This window comes from Dermacentor albipictus, chromosome 1, assembly GCF_038994185.2.
Source record: "Dermacentor albipictus isolate Rhodes 1998 colony chromosome 1, USDA_Dalb.pri_finalv2, whole genome shotgun sequence".
NCBI classification, from domain to species: Eukaryota; Metazoa; Arthropoda; class Arachnida; order Ixodida; family Ixodidae; genus Dermacentor; species Dermacentor albipictus.
Window position 1 is genome coordinate 154,894,306 of NC_091821.1, and position 26,922 is coordinate 154,921,227.

Genomic DNA, 26,922 nt, shown 5'->3' on the forward strand with positions numbered 1-26,922 from the left:
AGCAAGATGGCTGTTCTCCATACAATCTGGTAGGGAAACTATTTTTCTACAGCGGAATAAATCATGCACAGCATTATAAGAATAGAACGTTATTTAAGGTCAGCCTTCCAGTACTGCATACAAAATGATCATATTTAAGTTTGATGAAATTTTTAAAAGTAGCCTGTTGCAGATACCATAATTCTAGTCCTTGAGCTGGATCATGCAGAGAGGCGGACATTACTTGCACGAGAAATCGATATAGATATTCAGCTAATTAACAAAAATGCATTAACTAACTTCCAAATTAATTACTTTACGGCCTATATTGCAATTTACGAATTGTAGCCGGTGAGCTTTTCAGGCATATCCTATTGGAGAGAGAAAGAGAGAGAAACTTTATTTGGTTCTTTAAGAATTTCCAGAATGACACCACATTGGAGGTATGCGCCATCAAACTTGCCATAAAAATGCACTTGTGTTCCACTTACTTTTTTAACAAAACGCTCCTTTATGCATTGAAGCACGAAAGTAACTTGATCGCACATGTATTTCGTTCCACACATTGGGAAATATCACGAAACTGGTGTCATCTTTGAAATTCATTTCAAGCGTATACGTCTTGCAAGCTCACCGGCTACAATTCGCAAACTGCAATATGTGCGGAAAGGTCATTAAATTAATTCGTATCTTTTGTTAAATAGTTGAATAGTTCTTTCGATTTCTCGTGCTAGTAACGTGCGCTGTTGGAATAATCCAGCTCAAGGACAAGAATAATGCCATCTGCCACAGACGATTTTTAAAAATGCCTTAAAACTTGAAAATGATCGCCCGGTAAATGCTGAACGAACGGGTGCCTTCAGTGACTTGCATTCCATATGTCTACAAGCCGGCTGTTCGCTCTTGATGGTTTTCTTTTTTCCGAGCCATGCGAGCGCGATGAACATGGTATATATACATGAACGACAGACACGAACAGACTCATACAGGAATAAGGACAGAGAAGATGAGCAGTCCTTGCCCTTGTCTGTCTTCATTTTTGTATGTGTGTCTGTTTGCATCTGTTTAAGTACGTAGTTCTGTTTCACCAACTATCTGAACAAGTAACACTAACAAGGGAGCATGGTTCGGTGCTGAAGGCGTTACGAACGTTGCGCATGGGCATTGTGGCATACATGCATCGGGCGCCCGCTTGAGCTTGCCATAAAACCGCGCTGACGCCACCACGACAGCCGCCGCGCTAGAGAAATGGTGGTCATGGCGCTCGTATATGCATAGGCGTGCGCAGGAATGCATACGTACTGAAAATTATACACAGCTCATTTGGGCAAAACAACTGTGGACACTAAACGTTCGGAGTGACAAAGAGCTGTCGTCGTTATGCACGTTTACTCCATGCTGTTGTACGCAGCCATCCATCTTTTTTTTTTCTTTATTGAACGCAGCCATCCATCTATGCCCGAAATTTCCAGCACGAGATTCGCTTTGATAACTTGCTCTCTCCTTCCGACAAAGTTGCGTACGTGTCAGGTTTTGACTGAAGTTCTGGAAGACTACAGGTACAGCGAACACTCTTCGGCAACTGCGAGCAACGCACAAGGATACGCAAAGGGAAGCATTCAACTAGGATTGATCCCAGCTGGGTGCCTGAAGTCGGCTGAAATGGAAGGCAAGATACAGAGCGCGAGAAAAAAAAAAAACAAGAGAGAGAAAAGCTGTGCGCTAGCAACTCTATAGGCACACGAGGGCGCACCGCGCGGTCGCAGGCACCGGCCGGGCTTGGTCCAGCGGCTTAAGATGGCGCAAGTAGTGCGAGTATCGCCGCAACACTGTCGCGGGCAGTTGATCTCGAGCTCCAGGCTGGCCGGATGCCACCTTGGCCGCCGCCGGGGGGACGATCCGTCAGCGGCTGCTCTGGAGCAGGCTGTTTGTAAATAATGCGCGTCGCCCAAGGCCACGCTCTGCTCCCCGCCACTGCTCATTCTGGCTGTGCAGGAACGTCGCCCGGCATCGTTTTCTCTCGCCATGTGTTTCTTTTTTTCTCTCTCTCTCTTTTCTTTGCTGGCATCCTGCACAAATAAAGATTACGCATTGTCATAGCAGAATGAGAGAGGTCTATTGCGGAAGGGAATTTAGCCGGTGACACGAGCGCCTGGAGATAAGAGGCGGGGGAGAAAGCTGCAGGGACGCGTTATCTTTAGGCGTGACACGAGGAGTGGCAGGCCATTTCCAGTGAAGAAAGCCGACGCACTAATATATATAGCTGCCCGAAAGCTCATGCGTCGAGGTACGCGAGAAGGTAGAAGCATGGCTTTGATGAGCAGGGTAGACGGAGGAACTATGATTTCTAAAGTAAATCTAGAGTAAGTAGATCGGATAGGTGTTTTAAGTGGTGCCCACAAGAATTTCTGATCTGTAAACCTCGCTGTACCGCTAATGATCTAACATTATTTACCAATATGTTTTACGCCCATACTTTGCTCACAGTGATGTGTTTCGCTTTTCTTTGTTCCCTGCCGTGATTGAACTTTGGAACGCGATACCAAGCTTTGTGGGAAATGCCAGTGGTGTTTGTGAATTTGAAAAATTGTTAAACATGTATTTTTGTGATTCCACTGCCGCTTGATGCACAGTGTATATATGGTCTGCCTGTATTTAAAACGCTCCCTGTAAGAATCCTCAGCAGAGGGTTGACAGTATGAAGGAATAAATAAATATTCGTTTTCCGATATCCGTAGTGTGTTTGCCAGAGTACTCGCGAAAAACAAAATACTTGTACGCCAGCTTAGAGTCTGCCAACTTCGCATACAGTGCCGTAAATGAGCTATGCATCAGTTGGTGGAGAATGAACAGGTCGATCCTCGGCCGCAGCTTTGCGGATCAAGACTGCCTCGAACAACATGTACCGTTATAGAGAAGGCCAGACAAACATATTCAGTGGGCCGCGAACCAGTTTTTTATCTTGTTCAAGAGCTGCAACAAAGCACCGGGGTTTTCTGCACTTAAATTATTTGATGCCATCGATTGCATTTCGACTGCATATGCTCACTGGTGTTTATTTAAAAATAAAACAGTCTGAATTAAATAAATATAATAATCAGGTCGTAAAGAAAATTAAATTATGGGGTTTAACGTGCCAAAACCACAATCTGATTATGAAGTACTCCGTAGTTGGGGACTCCGGAAATTTGGACCACCTGAGGTTCTTTAACGTGCACCTAAATCTAAGTACACGGGTGTTTTTTGCATTTCGTCCCCGTCGTAATGCGGCCGCCGTGGCCGGGATTCGATCCCGCGCCCTCGTGCTTAGCAAAACCCAACACCATAGCTACTAAGCAACCACGGCGAGTTAACCGGGTGGTAGGTACGAAGTATCCGTGTACTGTCTACTCACCTATGCTATTTTGTTCAATTTGCAATTTATTATTTTTGTACACGTCCAACATTTTACCGCTTTCGCGGTAGTTCCATAACTTGCGGAAGGAAAAAATCTTCAGATAACGAATCCAGAGTCTGATAATCAAAGTAATGATCGTTCATAATTACCCATTGGTTGTAGTTATAGCTGGAGTGAGTCCCTGTTTCACAAAAATACTTAAACAGTAAACAGCGGTAAGCTTAAAATCTTAAATTTTGGATACACATGGCTACTGAAAGCAACGCACTGGCTACGGGAGACATCGCAGTGGCGGGGGGGCTATACGTTTCGTTTTCCATTACATGATGTTCTGTCCAAGAAACGATTTTTGTCGTGCCATAGAACACCGCTTGGGAATGGAAAATTGACACGCCATCCCGGCCCTACGAGAGTGGATGCCCAGCGAAGCTGTTGAAAACCACTACTGCAACGTCTAAGGGCGGGTACGCCAATACTTTATTGCTCAATTCCTCTTCTGGCGCGTTATTCAGCCGCAGGAGAATGTGGACGTGCGCACTTCCTCTGTGCTGGGATTCCACGCAATACGACCAGCGGCAGCACGCCGCCGCTCGCTGTACTGCGGTTTCTTTTCCCTTTGCCGCTTCTCGTATTCACGCCGCTCCTCGGGAGTACTAACTATGCGTTGAGTATACCCATAACGGTGCTGCAACAACAATGATATCACTTGATAGACTGGTTCGTCTATATGTGAAAGGCTAGTGACGTCACTCCACACGTCGCAGGCTGCCGGCGCCGCGGCAGCTTGCGCAACAGTAATCTTTACTGGGAAACGTATGCTTCGCATTGTTAGCAGGATCGCCTGTTATGTGGTTTTGGTGCTTGTTTTGTGCGTGGTCTTTATTGAAACGAATGCTGTGCTATATGTTGTACGCCTGATACAAAAGAATGTATGCACTTTTCGTTTCAATCGCTGAAGTGTTACTGTGTTTTTTTTTTGCTTTTTTTTTTGTCCGTGAGGACGCCGCCGCGAAACATCCCGATCAACTAGAGGCTAACAGCTTCGCTGTAAAAATTATCACTCACAGAATGTTTTCTCACCTGAACTTGATGTCAGCGAATAGGGCTTTGCACATTACCCGCCCTTTAAGGCCGGGCGTTCTCCGTCAACTCATATTCCGTGCAGCCATGGCTGTGTCCCGCCATCTTCGCACAACGTATGTCGACGCGAGCGTTGCCTACTTCCGGTTGATTTGAACCGAGTGTGCACCTGCGCCTTTTTCGTAAGTAGTATTCCTGGTAACTGTGGTTAAGGTGGCCTAAGAACGAAGTGTACGTGAAGGGCTCGCGTCTTCTACGACGTACCGTCATTTCCCACGCGTCATTATTTGACTTTGGTCTTTTATTTTACAGCGAAAGCTGTATATGACTAACCTACCGTAGTGTTTTCGGCGTCCCGCAAGAGAAACGATTTCTAACAAACCCATACGGGTGGAGTGCGGCGGCGCAGGTGTCAAAATGCGGAACAGATTACAACGCTCGCCGTGAACAATAGCGTAACGTCAAGGTTATCGCAGTGCATAACCAGGAGAGGTATTCGCTAAAAACAGCTGGGTTGTCGACGGGGTGGACACGTGTAGTTCGTACACCCGAAGAAGAAACAACATGCGCACGAGGAACGCCGGAGGGAACAGCAACGAGAATGTAAACGGCGCCGGCGCGAAACGACCACCGACGAAGAACGCTCCCGCGATGCTGAACGAAAACGACAATCGCAAGCCCGGGCACCTCCGAACGAGCAACGACGCCAGACTAGCAACGCAGAAAATGACAACCATTCCACTCTAAGAAGGTGGAATGGCAGCGAAAGCACTTTGCTTTTCGTTCTGGAGCTTTGACTGTCGTCAGCTATGAATGAATGAATGAATGAATATGTGTGTGTGGTTTAGCGGCGCAAGGGCCAGATAAATCGTCAGCTTTTGCTGCCATTCCATCTTCAGATAGTGGAATGGTAGTCATTTTTTTCTTTTTTTTCAGCAGTGCTGTTTCCGGAGGTGTCGCTGCGACCCTTAATTATGCAACTTCGGGAATGTCGTGGCTTTATCTAGATGCTTAATAATTACTTCGATATGAAGTTAATCTTGTATGTTAACACAGCAACTACATAAATAAATGGATGATGCGGCTCAACATCAAGAAGTGTAAAAACATGAGAATATCTCGAAGGGGCCACACTGTTAGCAGCGCGTACTTTCTTGTCGGCATCCTACTAGATCTTGTAACTTAAGTAAGTAAGTAAGTGTTTTATTTACAGTAAGCAATATACAAAGCTCACTGCAGGGGCAGGGGCTAAAGGCAATCAAGCCTGACAAAGGTCCCTGTCCCTGCGCAGTTCGTATACAAGTACCTCGGCATCCAAGTACAAGTACTTCGTACAAGTACTTCGGCATCCACATCAGTTGGTCTTTCCTGGCGCATACACGTTAACTATGTTACTAACAACGCAAACTGCATGCTGGGTTACTTACGACGTAATTTTTCCCGATAACCTTCGTCAGTAAAACTACATCTATATAAAACGCTTGTTCGCCCTAAATTAGATTACGCATTCGCTCTCTGGTACCCCCAAAACATTACACTTCCAGCCATTCCGTCCAGAATCGCGCAGCTCGTTTCATCCTATCAAATTACTCTCGGCATGCCGGCGTATCATCAACGAAAGCAACACTTGCCTTACCTGAGCTATGTTTGCGCCGTAAATGCTTTCGCCTTTCAGTGTTCCGCAAATTCTATCATTATAACCCTATTCTAAAACACGTTCTTTTTTTCCGCTCCCGTCTGCGTGTCATCGCGTTCAGACCATGACTATACATTCCGTGAGGCTACAAGGCACTTTCTTTTGCGGCTATACAAGTGCCGCGCTGTTTTTTGGTATACCCAGACATTAAAACAAGAGTGCAGATGACATGAAAAGCAAAGCAAGATTTGGATCTAAGCCGATGAATTTAAAAATACAGAGAGAGAACTGAGCTAAAATGATCAACTAATACATGTTAGCCTCTCTAAGTACTACTTGAGAGACGCAGACTTTATGTGCCGCGCGCGACATTAACAAAAAAGTAACATATAGTAAATCCGTTATACGCACCTGCAATCTTCGCTGCCCATATACGGTTGAGCGCCCGCCCGCCCTGTTGGCGTGCGCGCTTCCCAGCACCAATCGTGGACTCGTTCCAGAGAGCTCGGATCGAAAGCCATACAGATATAAGCTGAACAGTTATTATCATTCACTGACGGCGCTCTATATGGTCTGCCAGCAAACCATAATAAACTATAGCATAAGTGAAGACAAATACACGTGCAAGTTGCAAGTAAACGATGTCAGCTGATTGCTGGACCTATCGTGCACTAACAAACAGCTATTGGTTATACGTGCATTCGAAGTCTTTCACCGGTTACAAGCTATCTCCTACTGAGTCAAGCTGGTTGGTTGTTGCTCCTCAAACACTCCGGGTGATCAGCCAGGAATCTGGCTGTACGAGGGTTCAAGAAAATAAAGAAAGAACGTTGAGCAAGCGAAGTTGAAAAGAAATTACACACTAGAAATTTTTAAGAGCTTTGGTGATATGTGGCTGTCAACTCACCCGCAGATCTTGTTGTTGTTCCCGAACAATGGCGCTTACCCACTACTGAGGATTGACCAAGATGAGGCGGTTCTCAAATTAGTTTTAGAGGGACAATATCTAAATCTAATTTAGAATATTAAAGTATGGGTGCTCATAGTTTCTATGGGGAGACAAAAAGAAAGCGACATTAGACGAATTTTGCCATAATAAAATAAATTTGCGGAATACCAAATTTGCAAAAAAATAATAATAATAAAGAAACAAGGACCGCTTTATAAAATTCACGGCAGCATTTTTTGCATCGCGGATCAAAATCATAAAATAGCAATACAAGCGTTCTACCCTGTGGCTTTCACATTGTCGTCCTCGTCTTTTTTCCCCCCTCAAATCCATGGCACACACACACTATTACGGAGGATTAGCCACGCAGGCAGCAACCGCGAAATATGTACGAGATTGTTCTGGAAGAAACTGGAGACTAAAGAAAAAATTAAGTAAATCGAGATGCATAATTAATAAACGTAAGGTTAGCGTTCGAAGGAAAAAAAAACAGAAATAGAAGAGAGATTTGTGGTGTTTGTTCTTATTCTTGGTTTTGGTAGTAATGGCGCTATCCTCTACTACGGATGCGTTTCAAGATGCAAGATAACAGAAGTAAAAAAATCTATATAAATAAAGAATTCAGCGCTGTTCTAAGATAAAAAAATAAATATATCCCGATACAGTTTTCTGTTGCTCAATACGTGCTACATAAGAGTGTTTCTCCGAGCGTGAAAGAAGCCCGCGAATACACGCAAACTGCCTCGAGCAGCCAGTCGCCCGATTCATGGCCAATCCCTCGTAGTGGGTTGTGCTATATCTACAGGCTCCAAACCAAACCAAACCAAAGCCGGCAACTTTGCGTGCATTTGCGGGCTTCTTTCGCGCTCGGAAAAACACTTCTATGTAGCACGTATTGAGCAACAGAAAGCTGTATCGGGAGTTTTCCATGTCGCTCTACAATTTTTCTCAATTACACTTTTCCTCAAATTATAATATTTGAGGCTGATTAACTAATTAAGACTAATTATTTAATTATACGGAATGAAAGAAAATTGTTTGAGTATCTCCAAGCCACGGCAAACACCATTACCTTTGTTCTGTCCAGCTACGTGGCATTTGCATATTTTAAAACTCTGGCTAAGTTAACTGGGACACCCTGTATATCAGAAGCACCACAAGGCCCTGTTACAAAAGTCTATAGAATTTTATCGCTCCAAAATTTTGTTTTATGCAATTGCCACCTAATATTGGTTCTTGTTTATCTTAAAATGCGAATTTGTTCCTTTTTCTGTTACGCCGACATTAACAGTGTTCCACCCAATCAAGATTTAGTCTTGAAACCTTTCAAGCTGATTTCTTACATATTAAGGCATGCAGTATGATCTAGGATTATTAAAATTCCCCGATAATTTTTTTTTACAATATGGCCTGTTATCTCAAAACATAGCCTTGCGTAAATCCAGCTTTGTGTGTGTGTGTGTCTTTGTTCAGTCTTTTTAAGGATACTTGCCCGCACACCTGGATAAACGGCAAAACGTTATGCCATATACCAATTTGTTTGTGAGTTATGACTCGTTGGAGTGAGAGGCAAATGCAACGCATTTTAGAGAAGAAAAAAACAAACATTGAGTTTAAAAAATTATAAAACGCGTTTTTTTTTTTAACAGCGCTACGCATGCTTCAGATTAGAATGTACCTAATGCACGGGCGTTTTTTTTTCCCCACATCGGCAGTGCAGCCGCCGCATTCGGGATCAAACTTTTCACCTCGTGCTCAGCAGCGCAAATCCACAGCCACGAAGCCACCGTGGATGGTATGTTACAAGAAACTAAAAGAGACACAAAATGCTGCCGGAAAAACAACCGCTTTTTGACGAACGCCCTTCGACTGCCTATATCCGAAAAAAAAGACAATAAAATTTTCTGCCAACTAAGAATTTGTCAACCCATGTGACAAGATATTTGTGCAAGTCATCGCCTCGTACGCGGTCAAGCGAATTCATGTATTTCGTACACCTGTCGAATGCTTTTCGAAAAGTATACGGCTGCTAGGTCTGCCGTCGAGCCAGTAGTACAGCTATGCAACTCTCAAGGTCAACGTTAGCGCACCAAATGCTTTTGAAGCGACGACATTGATTTGGCAAGTTTCAATCTTATTGGGATCCATGCGCACATAATAACACGGCAATTTACACTGACTAAGAGGTCAGGCTACTCATGTAAAAGATTTAACTTGCCCGAGTACAGCGATACCCTCAGTACCAAGATCCGCTGCAGGAGGTTCTATTGCAACGATCACCTTCGGCGTGGAAAGCTGCGTCGAGTCATCCGAATGAACGGCCGTTAAGGAGGAACAGAAATAGATGAAGAAAAATCGATGTTGCAGCCCGTCCAGCGACTCGGTCTAATTTCCCGAGGCGTCGATACTAATGAGCTTATATTAAAGTGCAAACGACCTTCAAGAACGTATTGCGACAGTGAGTCCGCCGATGTGCTACTCTCTCTCGTAATTCGGTCGTCGCATGTGATCCAGTTCTATGAAACTCTGCTGCTCCCGTACAATTAAAGTAAAGATCCGTCCCCTGTTGAAATGAATTTTCATTAATCCATATTAACGGGCCGCGGAATAATCTTCTTCCAACGAAGACGTTTCTTTAACCGGGCTGGTTATATAGTTGACTTACACAATCAAGATGCTTGTTTGCCGTGCATGCTCTCGTTGGCCCAATATACACTCGGCTTGAAAACAACAGATAGGTGTATTTTTTACGTACATGGCTGTTGTAAGATCTCTTCGCTCAACTTGAACGGCCTGCGACCGAGTGTAACCGATATATATATATATATATATATATATATATATATATATATATATATATATATATATATATATATATATATATATATATATATATATATATATATATATATATATATATATATATATATATATATATATATAGTCATATAATGAGAAGCCAACAAACACTGACACCAAGTACAACATAGGGGAAATTGCATGTGCTTAATAAATGAAATAAAGTAATGATAAATTAATGGAAATTAAAGTGTATGAAAAAACAACTTGCCGCAGGTGGGAACCGAACCCACAACCTTCGCATGTCGCGTGCGATGCTCTACCAATTGAGCTACCGCGGCGGCGTTTCCCCATCCACTTTCTTGGGTATTTATGTGTACTAGTAGAACCCTGGGAGTGTTAGCCAGCGCCCCCACTCACAGACCTTGGCGGCGGACGTGGAACGTCTTTTTTGCCGCAGGCGTCACGAGAACGTGATCTTTACGGGTGAAGGCAACTGGTCAATAAACCCACATATGCTACCTGAAGGCATCAATGTTGCCGAATTGGTAGAGCATCGCACGCGACATGCGAAGGTTGTGGGTTCGGTTCCCACCTGCGGCAAGTTGTTTTTTCATCCACTTTAATTTCCATTAATTTATCATTACTTTATTTCATTTATTAAGCACATGCAATTTCCCCTATGTTGTACTTGGTGTCAGTGTTTGTTGGCTTCTCATTATATGACTAATAATTATCGGGTCCCTCGGTTAACCCCCTTTCTTCTCGTTTATATATATATATATATATATATATATATATATATATATATATATATATATATATATGTGTGTGTGTGTGTGTGTGTGTGTGCGCGCGTTTGTGTGTGTGTGTGTGTGTGTGTGTGTGTGTGTGTGTGTGTGTGTGTGTGTGTGTGTGTGTGTGTGTGTGTGTGTGTGTGTGTGTGTGTGTGTGTGTGTGTGTGTGTGTGTGTGTGTGTGTGTGTGTGTGTGTGTGTGTGTGTGTGTGTGTGTGTGTGTGTGTCGCCTGCGCACACGGGCTGGATTAGTTTTCAAATGAGGGAAGCTCGCAGTAAAATTGATTACGAAGAACGACTGAAAAATATGGAAGAAAGCAAATGGGTTGGGTGAGTGTTGAGGTGGCTGTACAGGAAAAACATTGATTCACAGTGGAGGAAAAGAACTAGGAAGCTTACCAGCAAGTATGCGCCCTGTAAGGTGGGCAACACAGCAACAACGAACGTCGAGCAGAAAGTTAGTAACTACTTACTAGGAAATAACGAATTCAAGAAAGAAAGAATTTATGATAACTCAAAGGGAAGCTCATTACTTCTCGAAGCGAGATCAGGATGCCTTAGAACACGCACCTATAAAGCGAGATATAAGAAGGAAGAATAAGCATGTGCTTGCTGCAGTACTCCTTTATTGCCTCATTTATATATATATATATATTACTCTTTATTGAATGACAGTCTACTGAACCATAATATTGAACTTTCCCCGCTTCAATTTATGCAACAAAATTATAGATTTTTAAATTCATTGCCTGAACACATAAGCAAAGTCTGCCCGACTCTTGGCCAATCCCCATGAGTGGGTATGCGCCAAACTCATCAAGGGCATCATCAGCATCATCATCATCATCATCAAAGCTAGGGACACGATGGAGCATGTTTTATTAGAATGTGAAGACATCTGCCCAGCAGTCGATTTAGGCACCACTGGACTACTTGGGTTCAGCCCTTGGATTCAGCGAGAGCAGGGGAAATGTAGACATGTCCGCAATAGAGATTAGTAAGAGGCGATTGGAATATTGGTGGACGAAAAGTAGGGAAACGACAAAAAACGGAGACGTCCAAAAACAAAGTTCACAATATGGGGGTCAGAAAATTTTGTTATGGGAATTCATAGTGCGTTTTATTTTTCGTTTTTTTATTATTATTTTTTAGCCTAGGTGGGGCATTAAGCAGTATAATAGCAAGAGCTTGGTGGCGCAACCCACCGCCCGGTTCCAAAGGGGACGCTCATAACATCGATCCATCCATACCATGCGGGAGTCCCCAAGATAAGAAGATATTGAAATATAGCTACATTAGGCTTGCCAGAAGTGTTTCAAATGATGTCAGTAGAATATACAGCTTTTTTTAATAATCGGTGCTCGCGGTCGCTGCCGTCGTTCTGATTCTGATGACAACGGCGCAGACGCGAATATATATATACATATTCCGAGCGAAAGCTAAAAAGCAATAAGAGGAAGAAATACGGTTGAAGCGTGAAATGAAGCCAGAGAAATTGATTGGCCTTTCCGTCGCTGTAGGTTCGCGCCGTTCTGTATTGGGGCGACGGGAACAAAAGAAATGGCAAGATTCACGAGCGACGGGTCTCGAGAGCTGCACAAGCGATGGTCGCACTTCCACCGAAACTGCGAATTATTTGGACGCCGATTACGCAACACTCTCTTCCAGGCGAATTCTCTCATTCCGCATGCCCGAACACCCACGGTGCCGCATAAGGCAAGATAAACCACTTTTAGTTGATCGCACCGGAGTGTCAGATCTTTCGTGGCAGCCACGTACCTGAAGCAGAGCAAGAAGCTCGCGGCTTTTCGCTCACTAATTTTGGTCACAGCGCGCGCTCTTTGGTGCTCACAACCTCAGTGCCAGCACACTCCTCTCTCTTCCTCTGTCACGCAGTTCTCCACAGGGTGCGAGAAATAAAAGTGATCTTGCTTTCTAACCACATACGGCCGGGCGCAAGAGGAAGTTCCAGTGAACGGGGAGCTAGCGAGATATTTTGCATTCTCTCTCCAAGTGGGAAGTATAGTGACAGCGACACCTTGGCACTATCGCGAGCAGTACAAGATTCGCAGTATGAGATTCGATATTGAAGCGCGAACACTCTGCGCGTCACTGTCCATCGTACAAAGTGGAGCTTTGTATGTGCAGTCCGCATGCGTAGTATGTGATAGCTTGCACTTTGATCTGGGCGCGTCTCGGGCTCGAGACAGTCGGGTGTGCCGGCCGGGTCAGGCTGTGGGCTCAGCCCAAGCTCGTGCAGAGCTGTGCGATATACGGGGAGCCGAAAACTGCATATGCTATAACATGTCGCGTCAGGCTCCCTAGCACTTAGCGCGCGTCAATCCAAGTCCACATCTATAAATCGTGCGCCGACGCAACCGTGCTGTTTTCTGCAGCTCGGTAAAACCGCGTTTTTTTCTTCTTTCCTGTGTGCATGTGCTTCACGTCGTGCCTCAGGCTTCACTTCGCTTCTTCGACACGTTTCAGGTCTGTCTCCCTCTCCGCGGCGCTCACCGCAACGGTTGCACTGCGGGGCACTGCCGCTTCCCTTCGACTCGTATTTTGCCGGCGTCGCGATGCTCCGATGGACGCTCCGATAGTCGGAGCGTCAACTTCCAGAGCGCATGCGCAGCCCCTCGGGTTCGACAAATCGCTGAAGTGTCAGCGTTCTTTCAACGTTTATTAGAATTTGTTCGTTCACTTAACGTTGGAGTGACGACAAGGTAACATTAAGCGTGACTCTGCTATACAACGGCTACCGCAGTAAAGTACCACCGTGAGCGTTGCGAGGTGCAAGGGTTGGCGTCTGACACCACGTGGCGAAAGGAATTTCATCCGACCATCTTGGTCGAAATGAGGCGTGACTTCTGCGATGGTTGGCGTCCCGCACCTCGTGCACAAAGAACTTTCTCTCACCCGACCTTCTTCCACCAGGCCTCGTCGAAATGAAGCATGACTTCCTAATTCGCCATGACCGTTTCGTGTGTGCGTGCGTGTGTGTGTGTGTGTGTGTGTGTGTGTGTGCGTGTGTGTGTGTGCGTGTGTGTGTGTGTGTGTGTGTGAGAGAGAGAGAGAGACAGAGAGAGAGAGAGAGAGAGAGAGAGAGAGAGAGAGAGAGAGAGAGAGAGCCTATTTAAGGGGCTCCGAAATGTACGATGCTCCGAAAAGCATCGCGCCCGAAGGCGTCCGCCGCGGAATGCTGAATTTCGACCTTCACAAAGTCGACGAATGTATACACACGAAGCGAGACGCATCTAAATATGGCTACTACGACTATTAGAACTTGTTTTTTTTTTTTAAACTTCCTGGATGCGACTGTTGGTACAATAATAGTCGTACGCCGGTTAACAAGCCAAGTCGTACACCGTTGTGTCTCGATCCTCTGCTACGCCGCATGGCGCGTAAAATGCGGGTTGCTTTGTCGCGCGGCTCCATGCATATATATATATATATATATATATATATATATATGCGCGGTGGCCACTTTTCTGTCGCCACCATCCTGCCGGAGATAATTCTAAGCATACATAAAATTATACTGCGTTTTCTATCACACAGAGTGAAAAACTTGTCTCACTTTTCATTTGTGACCTGAGACTGTGGCCCGCGCCACCGTTAGGTATACAGCGCGGGGTGTTCATTTAGATTAGCGTCCTGGTGATTAGCCACCGCGCCGGCTTTTGCATAAGTCCTCGCGGCGCGAGTATGCACCATTATATAATAATAATAATAATAATAATAATAATAATAATAATAATAATAATAATAATAATAATAATAATAGTTATGCACCACAAGAACAAATACATAGTAAGCGGGCCTGTCGAAGCCTAAATGGCTTGTGTGACTAGGCCCGGCAGCACCGGCAACAGCGATGAGGTCAGTGTATGTACAGTCGACCAAAAATGTTTGCGGACCAAGAGATCTGACGAAAATGTGAATATCTCCGCAGCCTCAAAACGCAGCCTGGTATTCCCATTTACAGCCTTTACTGGTATATGTGAACAACATTGTGATGTATGGTTTTACTGGCTGTTTTTAAAGGCTGCTCGTATATTTCGCATTTTCTGAGACCCTATGGTCCGTAAACTTTTTTGGTCGACTGTACAGGGTCGTCCTTTTTGAAAGGGAACACGCGAGCGCGTGGCCTGTGCTCTGCGGCGGCTGCGTTGAGTGCCGGTCAGTGGCAGCAAGAGGAAGCACGTCCGCTTTTGGCGCCATCTATTGACGGTCAGAATGACTAGGCATGGCCGATTGGAAGCGCCTACTGCACTCCCTTCCCCGTATTACTGATGCGCAAGGAGCGGGGCCTGCAGCGCGAGCGCGATTTGCTAGCAGCAGACGCTGCGCTGCATGCCCCGCTCCTTGCGCATCAGTAATACGGGGAAGGGAGTCCAGTAGGCGCTTCCAATCGGCCACGCCTAGTCATTCTGACCGTCAATAGATGGCGCCAAAAGCGGACGTGCTTCCTCTTGCTGCCACTGACCGGCGCTCTACGCAGCCGCCGCAGAGCACAGGCCATGCGCTCGCGTGTTCCCTTTCAAAAAGGACGACCATGTACATACAGGCGTTACCTTAGTGCCAACAAAACATTGCGCAAACAAAAGGAAAATTAAATACATGTTAGTCCAACGTAGTGAACATTTTTTTTTCATGCTTATATAGAACAAAAAACAAAAATTTAAAAATAGTTATGGCAACGTAGTGAATATTTTTCGTAAGCTCATATAGATATAAAGGTTAGGACAACCAAATTACTTCAAATAAACACTTACCCATACATAAAAAAACTCAAATGGAAGATGAAATTTTCTTTAAAACCTTTTTTGACGGAACCGAAAGTAATTCGTCAGGTAGATCATTAAAGATTTTTGGCACATAGACACATCGTCGTGCCTCACCATATCTAGTTGATGAACGAGCAACATTGAAACGAATGTTGTCCCTCAAAAGTCGAGGGGCTACATATTTCTCTCTGAATTGGTCGTTCCAAAAATGAGGAACAACAGTTTGCTTAAATAACGACTGAAATAAAACCTAACGCTGAAAATGACTTGTCACCTGACACCTGGCCACAGCCATAGGCAACACTTTTCAGTATACATTTTAGTAAACTGCCAATTCTCGTTTGCCATATCGCAATGCGCAGAAAGCGAAAACGGTGATTCCGTATCGCAATATGCTGTATGAGAGTGCATACACTATGGTTTTCTTTACCGATAATGGCGTGAAACCTTTTATATTAAAAAGCAACCAAGCGACACTCCTAAGTTTGCCACACAGATAGGCCATATGATGCTGCCGCTACATGCTGCTATCAATAAATAAACCGAGATGTTTCACACAGTCTACATACTGAACAGGGGTACATGTACAGTGCTCACGGAATGAAATAGGACACGGATCATTTAGTAGAACCCTACATATGTTCAAAGTACGCAAGAGCACCATGTCATGTCGCTAGGAATTTGATCACCAAAGGTGAAGAGGACTCCGATGTAAGTGTACACGCCACAATTACGTCGATGTGACAAGAACTGCGGCCGGTTGAAACGAAAGTATGCACATTACTTAGCCCTAAATTGACGCGTTTCATTCCGTGAGCACTGTACATGAAACGCAGTGCTGGTCATACAAGAATACTGGAATGTTTATTGCTGTGGTGTTTAAGGGATTTCTAAAAACATATTAACTGTGTCTTCCTGATATTTACATTAATACATTTTTTCGCAAACCAGTGCATTACACTGTGTATTGTATTTCGCAGGGCGCCCACAGCCTTTTCACAATTTATATGCTTTGGTAATATTACCGTATCGTCAGCATACTGATAGATAGTGCCTTTAGAAAATTTCTAGAGGAAGATCGTTTACGAATATGTTAAATAATAGAGGTGATAAAATCGAACCCTGGGGAACACCGGCTGTACGCCATTGCTTGCTACTGACGGTTTCCTTGTCGGCCATAACTATCTGTGACCTACCACACATGTAGTTTCGCAGTACGTTGTGGAATGGTCCTCTGAATACCATTAGTTTCTCTAGTAGAATGTTATGATTCACTGTGTCAAAAGCTTTTGCTATGTCGAGAAATAGCGCGCAGGTGAAAAAGTTGTTTTCAAATGCAGAATATACTTCATCTGAGAATTCTTCTAATAGGACTGCGGTACCTCGATTCGCAACGAAACCAAACTGCCTGGGCGATAAAATCGAAAACTTCATTAAGAAAGACGTCATGCATTAGTAAAGAAATATTTCTGGTACTTGGGAAGGTACCGGCAGATTGATAATAATAATAATAATAATAATAATAATAATAATAATAATAATAATAATAATAATAATAATAATAATAATAATAATAATAATAATAATAATATCTTTATTGCCATAACACATGTACAGCATTATAATCAGGCCTGTCTAAGCCTACAAGGGCTTGTGGGACATGGCCCTGCAGAATTGACAAGGCAATACATTGAAATAGGAAAACAATCACATATCAAAGAAAATAATGACGCTGTTACATAAAGCACGCGACATTACAATTAGCTGCGCAAATTTATTGCAGCAGTACCTAGAGTTCAAACTTACACAAAACGAACAAAACAGACAACACAAAATGCAAGAATTCGAATCTTTGAAACAATTTCCACATAAATGTTACCTGAGATAAGAAGGCAAAGCAATGTGAATATGGAACATGTTTAACCTACAGAGGACGCATCATATTTTTCAGTGATATTTTCGAAGTTGCTGTGAAAATGCCCTCTGGTAGATTGTTAAACAGATTATGAACGTACAGACAAATAATAATAATAATAATAATAATAATAATAATAATAATAATAATAATAATAATAATAATAATAATATAGTAATCTTTATTGACCTTTCTTTTCTCGTAACTTTTTATACCTCACCTAAGCATACATTGCTTGCGGGTGAGTAGGCAGATCAGCAGTGGCGTGCCAGGCAAACATACGTCATACAAAGAAGCAAAAAATGACGTTGGCGTGTAACAAGAATTGGTTACATTTTTGACTAAGCGAAGATAAACTCGAACATATGTAACAGAAGAAATCACTTTTTCAACGCTATAATTCAGCACCGGAGGAACACAAATGCATAAAATCAAACAAAACTCGTAATAGCATTAGGAGTGAAAATACACAGACTAACAAAATACACGGAATTATACTTTATCAAAGAAGAAGGCACAAATTCTTTAACACATTTTTCACTTCTTTGATGCTCCTACATTGCACGTATTTCTGCGGTAACATGTTAAAAAGATGCACCACGTAGTAGTTCCTCATTCTTTTACCATACTTGGTGTATACGCATGCCTTTGCAGTTGCAGTTTGACGGATTTTCGCTAAGTCATTTAATGCTTCATTAAATGACTCTGGTTATAGAGCCGATACATTCGCTAAACGTGTTGGATGACTTAGCACCGATCGAGAGCTGGAGTGCATCACGAATGCGGAAGTGATCAAGCAGGCTGGCATACCTGTGGCGCGCAGCGGTCGCCTTTCTCCTCGACCACGAATCTTGCGCCGGGTTTAAAGGGTGTTGCCCGGTCGCGGTGATTTCTGCAGGTTCACCTCGCGCCACTTCTGGGTCGGTCGCTCAAAATAGTTTCCTAGACCTGTTTTTTTTTTCTTTCCCTCGTTCTTCCTGCAAATAAATGGCTGCAGCCACTTCGGGACGATAGAAAGACAAGCTAAACGTGGAATGTCAAGTCTGGCTCGGAGCCTGCTGCTGTAGCGGCAGCGTATACGGCATGCGCGCACGCCGCCACGTCAACACTCGTGCCACTTTGTCCTAAGCGCACCCCGAAATAATATAAGGAAATCCACTAGCATTTGCCACGCTTTCTTTTTTGCTGCTTTTTTTCGCGCGTTTATATACAGTGTGCACTAATCTGAAGGAGAACCGGTGGCGCGTCGACTGAAGAAGAGTGGAAGGGTCTCCGGCGGTTTCCTGTTTCAGTACCCTGTCGCAATACCTATAGGGTCCTTCGTTTTCGGGTAAAACCCGATTTCTGCCCGAATTTACGGAACTTTTCTTGGAGGGTTACAATAAATGCAGGTATCCCAAAGCTAATGAACGCGGTCCATCTTTTGTGATCAATTGGTTAAGATAATAATAATAATAATAATAATAATAATAATAATAATAATAATAATAATAATAATAATAATAATAATAATAATAATAATAATAATAATAATAATAATAATAATAATATATGACTATGTTATATGCCTCGTTTTCTCTTAACACTCAACGAATATCGGTAGTTGTAGGAATATATTCAATGCCTTCCGGTCTTGAGTGAACGAAATTGTGTTGCTTTTTTAAGGAGCAGCGTTTAATTCAATACGGCAATGGAGCATTGCTTGGCATTTTCCTCACGTCGCATACATGTAAACGGCGGTAATGCGCTAGGAATTGGATTTAAGCTGCTGCGACTTTGCTCTGCATTTGAACGGTAGCTGTGACGAAGACGTTTACCCAACTACGTCACGTTCAAAGAAGGATGTCTGATATGACAAGTTGGTATTCCACTGAATTTATTGGAAGGGTTTATAATGGGAACCAGTAAAACATGACGACCACAGGCAAGGACTAAAATCCCGACAGGTCTAGGATCCACGCAGGAGTATGCTCCCAACGCATATGATAACGTACGTCGACAAGGGCTTGTAAGATAAGGAAAAGCATCACACCTCCTGCAAAGCATGACCAGCCGTGCGCAATACTCTTCGTGCTACTTTTCTTCAATAAAAAAAATGCAGAGGACAAAGTATCGAAGAGATCAACAACAACCAGAAGAACTTTAGATAAAGGCCCGGCGAGTTATCGGGGATTGGGCGAACATCCCCTCCTAGGCGTCGGCCACGAGCCCTTGAGCTCTGGCGGCTTCCTCGGCCCGCTGGACGGCCCAGAGTTGGTCTTCGAAGGCGGAGCTGAGCAGCGTTGAAGCCCCGTTAAAGCAGCGTAGTCTCCCAGCGCGTTCGGTTCGAGGCTGTGTCCCCGTCTAGCTGCACCCCCCCCCCCCCTTGTTCGCACTCCCATAACATGTGTTCCAGGGTTGTCCTGCCCTCGTAAAACTTGCATTGGTTTGACGAATAAAGCTCTGGGTAACAGAGATTCAAGATCACCGGGTTTAGAAACGTTCTTGTCTGCAGCTGTCGCCAAGCGAGCGCTTGTCTCTTATTCATTTTCTGGTGTGGTGGCGGAAATTTGCACCTTACTAGTCTGTAGTGTTGTGTGATTTCTCTGTAACTCGTCAGGCGACCGTCCCACCCCTCGCCCGACGTCCATGTAAACTTCGTTATTCTCGTTTTGCGCGTGAGTAGTATTCGTTACACATCAAGCGGAGATGCGGCCGTTGGCGTAGTTGCGAACTGCCGCCTGAGAGTCGCTGATTACCACTTCGGCCGCGGTGGTGGCCACCGCGAGCGCGTTGGACACCTCCTCCGCCGTCTCCACGTGCACTGTGCGTACCGTGGCGCTAGACTCGCAAGCGTTCTCGTGATCTACCACCGCGGCCACGTCCACGAACACAGTGTCTTCACAGTTGCCCGTGCTTCTTCTGTACGCCCTGCGCTCCCTTTTCCCTCCTACCCATTATTAGATTTGTCGGACGATCTCGCCGCTGCCACCATTTGAAGGAGTTGAAGGTCGTAGAGAGGAACTTGGGAGGAACTAGGTGAACAGGGTTTATTTGCAGTATTTACATTTTAAACATGGGATACATTTACACAGTCTAGCGTGACTCCCAAATGGAGCCCGCAAGACGAAGCATACACCAAACGAGCACACAGCTCACGAGTACATTGACGAGCACAGAGCACGACGACGAGCACACTATAGCCGCCGACAACAGCTCGTTATAAGCACTCCATTCGACGTCATCCTTCGACGTCATAGTAGACTTCCCGCCTTTTGGAGGAGGAGGGCTCACACACACGTGCCGCACAGGTTTCAGTGCTTTCTCGAGGGCAGACGACCTTTTCAGCGCAGTCGTCGTGGTAACCATTGTCTTGCGCCCCCGTAGTCAGGTGGTCACGCCCGACCCCAGCCGGCGCCTCTAAATTCCAGAGCTGCCTTTCTCCTGTTCTCCGAACGAGGCGCTTGGTGGATGAACGCCGCCGTAGTGAAGTTCTCCAAAGGAAGTTCACGGTTGGTTAGCGCTGTCCTCGCTGATTCTCTGAAGGGCGCCCCCACCGCGGGTGGATCGACGCATCTGCAGCGGGCTGAAATAGCTGCAGGCCGATCCTAACACCATGTGGTATTCTGAGTGCATGTTCCTCGGTAGCGGAGGGACGACTAACCCGTCCCCGACGTTGCTCGGTACGTCGACTTTGACGCCGTGTTGATCGTGATACCCGATGCCTAACTTTTCGAGTATGTATCTGCCTGTTCTACTCTTGGAAAGGCGTTCGTACTGCACTATTTTCTGTGCCTCTAACAATTCCTCTACCCTGATGTGTAAGCCTAGAACACGTATGCTATCTACCCTGGGTGTAATGAAGAAAACGCTAGACTGAGAAACGCAGGACAACAAGGAAATAAGCGATCAACAAGCCCTTCTATATTTGTAGTTTCTGTTAATGTAGTTTCTGTTAAATATAATAATAATGCATGACAACGAAGATTTGTAGAGGTGAGTTGCCGTCACGGTATTTGCGAGTAGCCCGCAGCTCTGCCCTAGACCAAAGCTTCTCAGGACCTTGTGATTAAAGTTCTTTGTCTGTCTCTCTGCCGTGATATGTTCGTGTGAGTGGTTCCGCTTGTTTTCTCAGTTAATTTTTTTTCAATTTGTTTCTTCTTTTATCTTTCATTCCCTTTATCCCTTTCCCCAGCACAGGGAAGGTAGCCGGTACTTACACTGGCTAGCCTCCTTGTCTTTCCTTCCCTTTTGTCTCTCTCTCTTTCTATCTTGTAAACGTTACCAGAAAAATGACGAATTTTGGGCATAGAATACCCTCGATTTCTCCACCCCGAAATTATATATATATATATATATATATATATATATATATATATATATATATATATATATATATATATATATATATATATATATATATATATATATATATATATATATATATATATATATATATAAACCGGAAACGCAGGACTATAAATACTTCCTTTGAATGAGAGGCGCAAGCTCTTCCGCAGACCCACGTGTACCACCCCTCGCATACAGTGTCAAGTCACTGCAATATGTTTGCTTTATACAATGCAGAAGAATTGAGGCGCGCGGAAAAATGGTAAACGTGGACGAAAAGAAACAGACGACAGCGGCGCTTGTGAAATTCGCGCTGTTACACCATGACATTGTGACTGGTTAGTCACCCCACGTCAAACTAAAGCTTTTGGATTAACTGACCTGGATGAAAGTTTCTCAGCTTACGTTTACAACTACATACGCAGACAAACGCATAAGTGTAGCTGGCCCTAAATGTCTCTGTCCTGCACTGGTGCTTTCACGGAAGAGTTGTGTATACACGTGAGGCACACGTGTGTTTGCACAAGAGCGTATATCTCTCATTCTCAATCACACAGAACGACCTACTTTCGGCGCGGAAACGATGCGTTCATTTGAGGCCGCGCCATGTCCAATTATAGAAATCACGACTGAATAACGTTCCTTGTAGTCGTCGCTAAAAGCTGCAGCCACATGGAAGTAATTTCTACTGCAATCACAGCGTGGCCGCCTCACGGCGTGTTACGACGCGGCAACGTCGCGTCGAAGTTTGCGTCACAAACAAGGTGCTACGTCGTTGACGTGGTTGGCGCTTTAGAGATCACGCGGCGCGGTTACGACGTTGCTGCGCTCGCGTATAGTGGCTTCGTGCCCATGGCGTACGTGTGCCGTACCGGGACCGAGTTCTGCCGCCGACGCGGTGCGCTGAGCTGCCAGCGACTGTCATGAACGGAGGGGCTACAACGCACCGCACTCCAAAGGCACGGAAGGGAGCACAGTGGGTTTTTTAATAGAAGTGTCACGCGATTCGGCGGCATCGCTCCCTCTGTATTTATAAAGGTCGAGGCCATCGCTCTATACGCGGAGACCCGGCACCGGTGCCAATGGAAGCCTATTTCGGTCCGCGAACAAAGCGGCAGAAAACGGACACCGGTGACCCAGTCGCTGCCAAGAGCGGTAACGCGTGAATTCCTCGGGCAAGTGCCGACGCCAGGCAAGAGGGCACGCACTCGCAACACCTTGCCCGCATGCGGTGAGCACGGATCCCGCGCTTCTCGGAACTCGAACGCTCGGCATTGACCACACGTGGCAGCTGGTGACGCATCGAGCTCCCGTCAGACTGTCGCCATCACCGGCACCCATGGATGAACGCGAGGTTGGCACGCGTCTGTCGCGTGGGCTGCACTTAATTACGGGACGATATTTAGCACCATAGCGTGACCGATGAAATGGTGCCCACCGACCGGCGTACCATCGGTCTCGCATCCTGAATGTAACAAGGCAAAGCGCAAGCAAGCAAATGAAGGAAGGAATGTGCAAGCAAAGGAAGGAAGGGAGGAAAATAAGAGGTGAAAGGCAGAGAGGTTAGCCAGATTAAGTGTCCGGTTGGCTACTCTGCACAGGGCGATGGGGTAAGCGCAGAAAATATAAAAGAAAACAAGAGAAGATAAAAAAAGAAACGCATCAGTTCGCACATTCTATTGTTTTTCAATGAGTCCCGTTTCCTTTAAAAAGCACACTAGCGCTTTTAAACCGGTTCGTGCCGTCGTCGGCTGGAATCAGGGTCCACGAATTCTGCGTTCCGTAAGGGGATGGTTGTCAATCTCGTCGAGCGTGGCGCTGACTTTTCTTTGTGCATTGAAACGACGTCAATCACAGAATATGGGCTATAATTTCTTTGCACCCGCACGCTTCACAGTCTGGATTTGTGGCCATTACGACGAGGTAAGAGTACGCATTGATAAAAGCTGCTGCAAGCCATAGGCGACAGATTAGAGTTACTTCCCGTCGTGGTAAGCTATGTGGAAGGCGGAGCTTCAGATGAGGATCCAGGGGGCAAAGACGCTGTTTTTTTAATGTCTGCCGAATTCCATTGGGCCGACGTAAGCTCGCGAGCAAGCGCGCGGAGCTTTGCCGTTGCGTCTGTTCTTGACAGCGGGATAGCAACGCAATCGGCACTGGTATGTGAAGGTCGAACGGCTGTGTCTGCGTGCTCGTTTCCAAGGTTGCCACACTGACTTGGCAACCATCAAAATACGATGTCATGTCCTGCCTCAACTAGCTGCCTGCTGGTAAATTTACCGTGCGTTCGCGACAAGCCGTTCGTGGGGTCCACGGCGAAATGCAGAGAGCAGGCTCTGGAGGGCAACTTTGGAATCGCAGGTGCCATTTCTGGGGCGTTTCCTGATCGATCAATTGAATTGCTGCACGCAGAACTGCAAGTTCGACAGCCGTCGTTGATGTCAAGTGCGATGTCCTGAATTTTATCGCTTTAGATTTTGCTGGGACAAATATTGCAGCTGCTGAACTGGAGTGCATGACCGACCCATCGGTGTAAACGTGTGAGCGGTCACTGTGGCATGCAAAAGGAGCAGGTGCGCTCAGGGTCACTCCGTTGATAATCATCCCCTCGGTGAAATCTGAAGTATATACGCGTAAAGTTGACGTGGAGTTTTATGTCCCGAAGCTCCCCTTCTTACTGCAAGAAATGCCGGGACAGGAAGCTCCTCATTCATTCATTCATTCATTCATTCATTCATTCATTCATTCATTCATTCATTCATTCATTCATTCATTCATTCATTCATTCATTCATTCATTCAAAGCATGTGCCGAAATTTTAGCACACGGCTCCACTTCCATCGGTATGCGAATGCCACAGCCCGGAGTCGAAAGTACTAACTACATACCTCGCGTTCAGAAGCAAAACGCCAACACAACGTTCTTGCACGTGTTTACTTATGTTAATTCTCGTTCACTTCCTTTTCAGCAGGCACTAAATCATTTTAAAAAAAAGGAGGGGAGCGTGGGGGTTTAAAACATCTTCGAGTACTCCTAGGAGGATCCACTCGCAGATTTATGTCTCTTTAGTAAGCCTTCATCAAGGACAGCATCAGCTGTTTAGCGATACTCTTCCAACCTCCAGTCATCTACAGCAAGCTGCAATGCCGCGAGCACACCACGCGATGGCCTCTTGCTCTTCGTGTGTAAGCACTTGAGTAGGAGTAATAGCGAACAAAGGGGACCGAGCACAATTGTGCCTCGTTTTACACCCGAGCATTACATTATTCTTCATCAAGTCACTAGGTTTCAAGTCACCACAGAAACGCCCTCAATTCTGCAGACGCATGGTAATTGGAGAACTGGCGATAAACCTGAAACCAGCAGAGGCAGATCGTCGATGACAGTTACATGTGTTTAATTGATCAACTTTTAAAGAGAAGTAAAATATATCGACGTCTTTTCGCGCATAAAGCCGAAAACCAGCGCACAAGGTAACCACGATATTCGAAGGTCGCTACCCGCTCAGGTGTTGTGACATCGTCTCCTTCCGCGGCACGCCATTGGGAACGCAGCGGCCATATACATGCAGCACGGTGCATTTGCCTCCCTATGCTCTCTGGCGCCTGCACTGCAGGACAATCCCCGCAGACGGACGACAAGGTGCAGTTGAGGTAACTGTCCCGCTTCTCCAGACATTATTTGCACTCCAGTCCGAAAGGTCGTAAGCCCTGGGCCATACAGACATGTGGCCCTTGCAGCACAGGTGAGCCAGCCACAGCGCACCACCTGCTATATGGACGTGTCCTGCTCGCACTGCAAGACATCTGCACCTTGCTGGGCTATGGGGCTCAGTCGTTATATCGAACGACTGGATCTTTTCAAGAGGGACCCCCTGCTCACAGGAAAGCCTCCGATGCGACACATCTGCCTGAGGCGCAAAACAATAGATCTAATATATATTAATATATATAGGCAACCCCGCCTCCCATAGAGGTTGCATTTTATTTATTATTTTTAATACCCGTTCCTCTCTCTCTCTTTATAGTCCACCTAAATGTTCCTGTTAGAGCGAACCGCACCATACTTTATGAATAAACAAGATCCGTCTACAGGGCGTATCACTATGTCGCTGTTTGTCGTTTCGCTGTCAAAAGTATCCGTCATATATATAGACAACTCGCCGGCTCTTCCGTTCGGCACCGACAGTGACGCAGCTATGGCGCTTCGTATCCGACACGACGTGCTCAGTGAAGCGTTCTGATGCTGGGCAACAGGTCGAGGGTTCGATTTCCGGCCTCCGCGACCGAATAGCCGCTGGAGTGGAACGCGAATTAAACGTTCTGCGCATTTACTTCAGCGCCCGTTAAGAAACCTCAGGCGGTCGAAATTAGAAGCCCTTCGCTGTACTGCAGCTGCGACTCCAGTCCACGCGTTGGACGTTAAAATCAATCAACCAGTTTTCTCCCTTTCCACACACCTAGCTCCAATGCACGCGATGTCCACAGCGGTACCCTTTCGCGTTTTCCCGGTGCCAAGGCGCGTTTTTACCTGGCGCAGAAATTGGTCCTGCGCCAGAAGCATTTTAACTAAATGATGTTCCGCGTGAAAAGCAAAAGAAAGAAAAAGACCGTCCTTTTCGAGTGGTTAGTGTCTACACCTGTGCGCGGCGGCAGCCGCCATACGTGACACCCTGTATATTTCGGGCACCGCGGCGAGTAGGAGGCCATCCCCAAGGGTTAAAAACTGTCTGCATGCGCGCAAAACCAACCAACACAAGGACGACTTGCGCGTGCTGACAAAGAGAGCGGATCGCGGCCGCTTGCGCGAACGGTCTCTCCGCGGCGCTGGCAAAAGCCCCGAGGTTGCATCCGAAAAGCTTGACACAAGAGTCCAGGCACCAGCGGGTCACCACTACGCGCGGTAGGGCCGGCGTTCTCGCGACCACTCGGCCACTGCCGTCCGATTGGTCGCAGCGCCGCACTGGCTGCATTGGCGTTGCCGGCGCGCCGTTCCAGAATACGTGCACTCTGCGTCGAGAATTGTTGATGGAATCAGGGGAGGAAGTGTAACCACAGGAACTGGAGAGGAGGGGAAGGAGCTCATATGGAATCTGGAGGGGAAGGCAGAGATAACACCTACAACGCGGTGAACGGGGTAACAACGTAATTCAAAAAAAAATTAAATTATGTGGTTTTACGTGCCAAAACCACTTTCTGATTATGAGGCACGCCGTAGTGGAGGACTCCGGAAATTTCGACCACCTGGGGTTCCTT

General features: G+C 45.6%; 1 protein-coding gene across 2 annotated transcripts in view; it reads right to left on the minus strand.

The window, feature by feature from the left end:
• Window positions 1–26,922, minus strand: part of LOC139050970 (protein phosphatase 1 regulatory subunit 3C-like) — a 73,526-nt gene continuing 46,604 nt past the window's right edge. The window contains exons 1-3 of one of the 2 annotated variants that reach the window (XR_011509169.1): window positions 7,000–7,123; window positions 6,808–6,884; window positions 1,909–2,048 (exon numbers count right to left, since the gene is read on the minus strand). Coding sequence is in view for 1 of the 2 variants with exons in the window: in XM_070527888.1 (XP_070383989.1) it covers window positions 1,599–2,048 (450 nt within the window). In the remaining variant the exon portion in view is untranslated. Of the gene's footprint in view, window positions 2,049–6,807; window positions 6,885–6,999; window positions 7,124–26,922 lie in introns of those variants that run through there. The other variant, XM_070527888.1, reaches the window with a different exon arrangement.